The 8,951-nt window shown below is 31.3% G+C and overlaps 1 protein-coding gene across 1 annotated transcript; it reads right to left on the bottom strand.

Annotated features, from left to right (window-relative positions):
* Window positions 1-4,173: 4,173 nt before the first annotated feature.
* Window positions 4,174-5,719, bottom strand: LOC149215465 (pectin acetylesterase 5-like). The gene is made up of 4 exons (XM_089389725.1): window positions 5,590-5,719; window positions 4,687-4,832; window positions 4,321-4,402; window positions 4,174-4,178 (listed from the first exon to the last, which is right to left on the bottom strand). The coding sequence occupies exons 1-4, from the start codon at window positions 5,717-5,719 to the stop codon at window positions 4,174-4,176; spliced, it is 363 nt and encodes a 120-aa protein (XP_089245851.1).
* Between the last annotated feature and the right edge of the window lie 3,232 nt (window positions 5,720-8,951).

The raw sequence follows: 8,951 nt of genomic DNA, 5'->3' as shown, positions 1-8,951 counted from the left end.
AAATATAATTAAGATATTAATATTTTTATTATTGAAATTGTTCAAAAACATTATAATGATATAAATTTCATAAGTGAATAAAATTTAAACAAAATAATGATATATGAAAATTTAAAACATCAAGAAAACTTAAACTAATTTTCGTAAACTTTTAAAATAATTCTAATTACTGTCACTTAAAAAAATCAAAATAATAATAATGTTAATTGAAAAATATATTAATTAATATTTTATTTTATTATTTTGAATTAAAAAATCATTATAAATATATTAAATTAATAAATATTATAAAAAAATAATTTAATATTTTTTTTTAGAAAATTAGGAGACTTTTCAATTTACATATTAATTAGAAAATCTCCTTGCAAATTAACTTTAAATGTTATATTTAGAGTGATGCTCTTATATTAAGAATGTTTTTTTAATTCGTTTCATGTTATAAAGGCATGAAATATTAATTAGAAAATCTCCTTGCAAATTAACTTCAAATGTTATATTTAGAGTGATGCTCTTATATTAAGAATGTTTTTTTAATTCGTTTCATGTTAAAGGCATGGAATATTTATTTTTATGAAACCAAGATACCAAAATAAGAAAAGTACCATATGGTCCATGAGAAAGACAAATCTTGGAGGGTTAAATAACATGAATTTACCCACATAAATAAATAGGCTCCACTAAAATAAAATTATATATATGATATATGTTTTATCATAAATACATAAATGAATATATTAACAAATACTTCCAAATTTTATAATATATTACTTTAAAATGTCAAAAATATTTTAATAAACAAATCTTAATCACAGAAGACATAAAGATTTGATGGTACACTGAATTAACTAAATCAAACCATTACATAATAAGATATGAAGAGAAGAAACATACTAAAAAAATAATGTTTATGAACTTAATTGTTATTGTCATGCATATCATTGTATGCTTGTTTTTCTAATAATGTTATCTCTTAGACTCTCTCTTCAATTGAATTAACAAATTCATAAATTTTCCATTTGGATCTAGAATCTTACTATTTCCCTTGTGCTTGCTTTTGCTTATAGGTCTCTATCTTTAGTTTATTATGCTTTAGTAGGAATTTCATAAAAAATTGGATCATTATGATGAACATTGTTACATGTGCTTTTCTTACTACAACCACTATACAATGAAACATATCTTCTCATGATGTTATTGGTGATGCTAGTAGCAATGTGGTATACTTATATTGTTCTTATTGGATATGGGTATTGAACTCTATCTATTAGTAACGAAGATCAAATTTATGATCAAAAAGATCATTAAGTGGACTAGGAGGTGATACATCTTGCTCTCTAATTGCATTTATGGAATCTTTATGAAGCACATCACTAATAGTTGGTATTCATCCTACCCAAGAATTTCCATTAGACTCTATACCACTAACCATGTGAATTTTATACCACTAACCATGTGAATTTGAGAGTTTAGATTAGACATGGGTATGACACTCAGCAAAGGATAAAAAATAATTTTTAAAAAAGGGGAAAAATAAAGTATTTTTTTATTATTACATGGTATTAAGAAATTTGTTAGGTTTAAAAATTAAATTGTTATTAAGATAACATTGACTTTTATAGATAAAGTGTTAAATGTCACTAAAAGAAATATAAATAGTGAATTAAAAGTAGTTATAGTGATAGCTCCAAGAAAAACTAACTTTTAATTGGCTAAGAAATCATATTTCTTAAACATAAAAAAGAAATATAAACCATTCAAAAATTGTAAAAATAAAAATTCACATTTTTATTTTTATTTTTTATCAACTTATATTGAAAGATGGTACCATCTAAAAACAATTATTTATATATATATATATATATATATATATATGAGTTTAGTACTCTTAATACTAATATATGTTTTTAATCACTAACCTATTTCAATTTTTTAATTATTATTATTAGTTTAATTATCATATGTCTTTTTTGGTTAGATATTTGAATTTTGTATCACGGAAAATAATATATCAATGCATCGAAGCACATGACATAAGGATTATAGTAGGTTGGGCTTTAAATCACATTCACAAGCATGACAGAACTAGAAAAGGAAAAGAGTACTCTTTGAATTTTTGGATTATTCACAAAAAAATTTAGAGACTATAAATAAACATTAAAAATAATATGTTAATTATAAAGCGAAAAAAATAAATTAAATATTAAATTTAATTTAAATATATTTAAAAATTAAAATAATGAAATATCACATTTTAAATTAAATTGATCATTTCAAGTATACTTTTTATTAAAAATAATTTTAAATAAAAATGTTTAAACAATACTTACTTTAGAGCAAACATGACCATTTGTATAGATAATTATAAGAAATATATAAGTAATTATATATTTTAACGCTTTGCTTTTAGAGCATGAATTCATGGCACTCACTAGTTGAGACGAGACGACCAGAGTTAGTGGTGAATAGTTGAAACCAGTGAAATTAAAGGTGCGTTTTGTAAGGAGAACATTTTGCTTTCGCAACACGAAATCATGGCACTCGGTCACTAAGAGAGCAAAGATAATTGGTGGATAGTTGAAGCCACTCAAAATAACAAAAGCTGCAGAGTACTGAATGTGAGAAATCCGTCCAACAATTCTTCAAGTACATGGGATCCCCATAAACCATGGGGGGAGGACAGGTCAGAGTTGCACCATATTTTTTAACAAATGTGAATGGGGTCATATTTTTTGGTATTAAAGCCTGTCACAAGAGTATTTAATTATACGGCAAATTAAGTTAAAGGGTGTTAGATTTGCTGTTTGGTTAAGGCTAGGGTTAAGCCGGGAACGTGCGCTGCACGGCGGTGGGACACGTCTATTCTTTAACCCATAGCTTTTTTTAACCGAATTGTTCCCCATTGTTCAATGGACATTTATAATAAGATTTCGGGTGAGCTTGCGGGTTCTCTAGCCGACAATAAGGTCGAAATGTAAGCTGTTGAAGGACGTGACAACGGGAGAAATGACAGATGATGTGCATTAATCATTAAATTTTAAAAGTGAAAAGAATAAACAAATGATTAAAATTAAAATAGGATTAAGTATTTTGTATGTTTCTGTTACTTAGTTTAATAAAATATTTTAATGTCATGATGTGTTGTATGTATTATAAATAATAATTAAATTATAAAATGAATTATATAAATATTTGTTTATTTTTTTATTATTAATTTTTTTAATTTAATTAAACATATATGTATTATAAATAATAATTAAATTATAAAATGAATTATATGAATATTTGTTTATTTTTTTATTATTAATTTTTTTAATTTAATTAAACATATTTTTGGCAGATAAAAGTTATATTACATATGTATATATAATTGACATTGAACAGAATGATAACAAGTTAATAGTTAATTATTTAATATTGAATGATGATTTTTTTTTTATATAATGCTCATATTATAGTACACATGTCATGTCATTAGAGTATAGATTGATGTAATGAGAGTTGTACAAATTGTACAAATATTTTTTTTTTCAATTTCATATTTTTTAAATTAAAAAATAAAACCCATAAAAATTGTCTATTCAATACTTTAAACTAAAGAGAAAATGGAATTTTTTAATTTAATTACAAACCATTTGTGTTTATGGTACATAGTAATTAATATATAATGTTATTTTTCAAATTATTTATATCTATTGTACATAGTAATTAGTGATATAGTACATAGTAATTAATAATTGAGTACACAATAGTGAACTCTTCCCATCATTACACAATAAGAGGGGAGGCAGTTCAACCAATCATATTTAAGATAAATAGAAACAAATTTAATTCGAAAATAATACATTTAATTTTTGAATGCTAAATTTTGGATAGATTTTAAATTTTTTTAATCAAAGAAAAACTAATAGCAAGTCAATGAAACACTGAATATGTCAAACAATTATAATAAAATTCAACTAATCATATTTAAAATAAGTAATTTTAAATATTATGAAAAAATAATAAAACTCAATTTATAATATTGAATTATAAAAAAACTATACTGCAAAACACAATTAATAATTAATCAAATACTCAATAATAAAATATCAACTAATCGTATTTAAAATAAATAATTTTAAATATTATCAAAAAATAATAAAACTCAATTTATAATATTGAATTATAAAAAAACTATACTGCAAAACACAATTAATAATTAATCAAATACTCGATAATAAAATATCTTAAATATGAATTTTATTTTATATTAATTTAAAAGAATAAGATCAAAATGCATATTTCAAATTAAGATTTTTTCCTTTCTCCACAAAGTAGAACCACAAGGCTGGAGACCGTCGGAAGCAATATACTTGACAACACTGCGATCGAAATACCAATCACCAACCGCTTCTGCAATGGTCTGTTATAAAACAAAAACGTAAAGGGGTTTAAATGGTTTAGAGATTGTGAGTGTTTAAAATTTTTTTTAATAGTAGAAATGGGTCGAGCATTATTAAAAAAATAAATTTTGAGTTAAATTTGATAATTGTAATTAAAATTTTTCAAAAGTTTTAGTTAAATATTTTCAAAATATATCAAAATTCTTATCATTTTATGACTAAATTGTACCTCGTTTAGACTACCCTAAACAAATATATCTGTACATCAACTTGAACTTTGAAAGTTTGAACATAACTCATTTACCTTCGAATTCAATTTTGGAGAACTCGGTGAGTGCCACAGAGCTTGTACGTTTGTTTGACAGTGTGAATAGCATGAATCGATAAACAACCCTCCGTCGCATGAGTCAAACACAGGTGTTAATGCATTGATCGTTTTGTCCGCGTATCCTGTGATTGGTAACAGTATGTTATTGGACTGAACATAACATTATTTAATCTTGGGATTGATAACAATATCTAAAAATATATATGAATCATCTCTTTACAAATTTAGGTTCGTTAGGTTTTTATATTATTAGTGTAACATTTTATTGTTATTAATGTGATTTTTTTTATTGTATCATTGTGTACTCTTCATATTATTATTATGTTTAGTAAAAGCTTATTATTGTTATTGTTGTGCTTTTATAATATTATTGTTATTTAATCTTGATATTATTATTATGTTTAGTAAAAGCTTATTATTGTTATTGTTGTGGTTTTATAATATTATTGTTATTTAAACTCTGATTGTATTGTGATCCTTACTAATTTTGAAGCATAGTTATCAAATAAGTCTGTATTGACAGAATCCAGTGCATAGTAGCTTCTTAATGTGAGGGTGTGCATTCCTATAATAGCTGATTGACGTGAGTGTGCATTCTTAATCAGTCTCCTCCTATTATTTCTTGGCTTATTTTTTACACATTCATATTGCTTACTATCTCTTGCTTGTAAGCCGGGCTGTGGGTAAGACCTAATCTAGGACTTGGGGGTGCAATCAAAATCTAGCTATTCTAAAATTTACTTAGAATTTACTTATTATTTACTCAAAGACGCAAGCCATTACTTTCTAATTAGAGAAACAGAAACTTGAATTCGAAAAAAACAAAAATTCATTGTGTTACTAGAAAGAAAACCTTCGAGTATTCATGCTGAAAGCAACCTTTCATCATTTTCAATTGCCACAGAGCGCAGGTCGTGATATTCGCCTTGCACTCGTCCCAAATACCGTTGGATCTGCTGAAGTAGGCACCCAAATATTTGCAACCTGTAGAAAACAAATTGACAGCCATGGAAGATACGACATCGCATTCAATTATTCTATGACGTAGAATAAACAGTGAAAAAGTCTCCAGAGATTTTATCTACCTGTGTTGTATCATATGCAGAGTTTACAACAAAAAGTGGTGTTTTGATCAACTCTAAGAGATACTGGGGAAAGAGACACTGCCATTATGTAAAATCAATGTTAGAAACAACTCTTATAGATAAGATAATTGCCATCATAGGTAGAGGTTTCCCAATGGACGTCGTCAGTTAGGTTTTACTAATAAGTCAGGGAAGTAATCTCTTACGGTGGATTTTCTGGAATATTTAAAAAATAAAATAAAAAAGTTAGTCAAACATAATTTAAAATGAAAATAACTTCTTAATGTAGTATCAGACTTCCGGGATCCATTTTTGATGTGCAAGCAGCAGGTAAGTTTTTTAAAGAACCCTGAAATACAATATCATATTCAATAAAACCATGTGAATGGAAAATAGGTTTCATGGAATTGCAAGGATAAAAAATAGAGATGAAGAAAACAAATACAACATGTTAATTAGATTAGGATACGTAAGTAGAAAAGAGTCGAGGTATATAAATGAAATTTCATTATAGAAAAGTCTAAATAGATTTCGACCAGCTACGTTGTCTCTGTAATCATGCGACAATATGTAATCGAATTATCAAAATTTTCAATAAACTGTGTATTAAATATCCATGTACATAATAGATATTTTAAAATATTAAAATATGCATGTAGGCTGTAGATTAAAGTAGAGATCCATTTTGGAATATTAAACTTTTGTAATTTTCGATTCTAAATCTCATAGTTTTCTCTATAAAAATATAAATAATTTCGTTCGATATTTTAACATATTATCTGGACGATCTGGAAAGAGAGGAATAGACGAATCTTTAGGGATACCTATTGGCAAAGGCAGCAGCTTTGGGAGGAAATATGTCAATCTTTGAAAGAAACGGTTTTAGCAGAAGCTTGGGATGAAGAGGATTGGCAACCCGGAGGAACAGAGGATCATACTCCAACTAAACTTGGCATTCCAAATGCTTTACCCCAATCCCGACCGGCAACTAAAGAAAGAAGTACCAAGCCCTAACCATTATCGAATGCCTGGGAGTGAAGATTGAAGCTTAATTTCGATGGTGCTTCCAAGGGTAACCCGGGGCAAGCAGGCTTTGGGGGTCTTTTCATGGATAATAGTGGCCATACAAGATGGGGCAAGCAGGCTTTGGGGGTCTTTTCATGGATAATAGTGGTCATACAAGATGGATTTTTGCTGAAGATGGCGGAGAGATGACAAACAATGAAGCGGAGCTCTGGGCAGTTTATCATGGCCTCAGGATAGCAATTCGAAATGGTTATCTGGGTTTAGAGATAGAGGGCAATTCACTTATTACTGTGGACATGTTGAAGAAGTTAAGAAACGGAAAGAGTTGGGTCTCTGTGTCCAAGAGTTGGCGGACAGCTGCGATCCTGCAGGACATTGAACAACGCTTGCGTAGGATTGAATACATTATGATTACTCATGTGCTACGTAACGGCAACCGGGCTGCCGATCTATTGGCTAATTGGGGGGTGGAGGGCCGAACAGGAGAGTGGATTGCAGTTGGGCATCGGTACAAAATGATCCCAGCTGGCATGCATTAGATATAATCTTACATCAAGATTACGTTGATGCGGTTGCTCAGCAGAGGAGCTCGGCGCAATGATTTATTTATACCTAGGATATGATGTTACAACGGTTTTGCAGCGGATTCATTACATATCCGGGAATGATACTCTGCAGGCGGAAGGATAGCGCATTTAAGCGGCGATCATACTATACAGCAATTCGATTTTATGAGGTTAATGACCTCAAGGAGGGTAGCATGCCACCCAGGGGGAGATTGAGAATCCCAAGATGTAATTGGGCTAAGGTACCGAGGCGACGTTCACACTATGACGGCGGAGTACCCCTACTACCCTCGCATAATGGCGGTGTTACCGGCAGGGATATTAATGATATAGCCAGATCGTGCTGGGTTTTGATAGCAAGGTGGCAGGCTCTTGGGTCCTTAAGTATTGCATGCAATTCCCTTAACCTCCATATGCATTGCATTAGAGTAAGGAATTTCGCAGCTCAATTCTATAAGCTGAGTGTCTGTAGGATGATGGAGTATCAGGAGAGGAGTGGAGGTAGGATTACGCGGAGTCAAACGGCGAACCCAATGGAGAAAGGTAAGAGCCCAGTGGGGGAAACCATGAGGAAGGCTTTCATTGACATTCAGGGGGATTCGGACGAGGAATGGGATGTGACGAAGTGTTTTGCAGAGGAAGCACCTCGCAGAGGAGGGAAAGGTAAAGTGGGTATGGGGAAGCCCCCGATGCGGACAGTGGAGAATAGTGAGGACGACAGTGAAGACTGGAGTGATGTTGAACGAGGTCGGGGTGGGGATATGCGGGGACGAGGGCCACAACGAAGGAGAGGGCGCCCAGCGGGCCGAGGTGGTTGCGGCCATCGAACCGCAAACCAGTATGTGGATACAGGGGAGGGAGCAGCCAGCGAGGGACGAGGTCACAAGCGAGGGAAGAAGGATCTAAGGAGGCGTCTGCAAGAGGCAGAAGCTGCGTATGTGGTGGATACTCATCCGAATATCCGAAAGATGATAGAACAGATGGAAGACGAAGCTTTGCAGGGGTATTCGGAGCCAGAGCTGGATGATTGGGAACAATACTTACCTGATCCTGGACACACCCGCGGTCGAATGTCACTATACAAACAGTCGCTGCATGTGTATTGGGGGATGAAACGTTTACTAGCTAAAGCCATGGAACAGGTTGCTCTAGAGATGGCAGAGTTGATTCAGGGAATTCCCACTATGAAAAAGGAGCTGAAAAACATTCAAATCATTCTCATGATGCAAGAAAAGAAGATGGACGATATTGTGCAGCTGTTACAGGCGGGAGGTTTGGGGGTCAAGCTGGAGAAGGAGGGGCCAGAGGATCCAAAGCAGTAGCTTACAGTAGCGCAGCAGTCATATGTTACAGCAGCAGTGTAGCGGCTTTTTCAGTATGGGTGGTTTTCTATGTTTTGTTTATATATATGCATGGGCAAAGACTCTAAATTGTTAGTAAAACTAGATGTTTATATTGCATGGATAGAAAGACTGGTTACATTTTGTTTTTGGATGGCTTGTCAAACATTTCAGATGGTAAGCCTGGTTTCCCTTAAAGGCGGGCGATGACTGTCCATGTTTTG

This window comes from Pinus tabuliformis, chromosome 1_1, assembly GCF_031772625.1.
Source record: "Pinus tabuliformis cultivar Carrire ecotype Pingquan chromosome 1_1, CPIR1, whole genome shotgun sequence".
NCBI lineage: Eukaryota > Viridiplantae > Streptophyta > Pinopsida > Pinales > Pinaceae > Pinus > Pinus tabuliformis.
This window is presented reverse-complemented; position numbering and strand designations above follow the sequence as displayed.

Coding starts and splice junctions, on each gene's coding strand:
- LOC149215465 (XM_089389725.1), bottom strand. CDS start 5,719: ATGGCTGTCAATTTGTTTTCTACAGGTTGCAAATATTTGGGTGCCTAC. Junction 4,833..5,589: donor GCAATTGAAAATGATGAAAG/GTTGCTTTCAGC, acceptor TACCAATCACAG/GATACGCGGACAAAACGATC. Junction 4,403..4,686: donor CTCCAAAATTGAATTCGAAG/GTAAATGAGTTA, acceptor GTTTTATAACAG/ACCATTGCAGAAGCGGTTGG.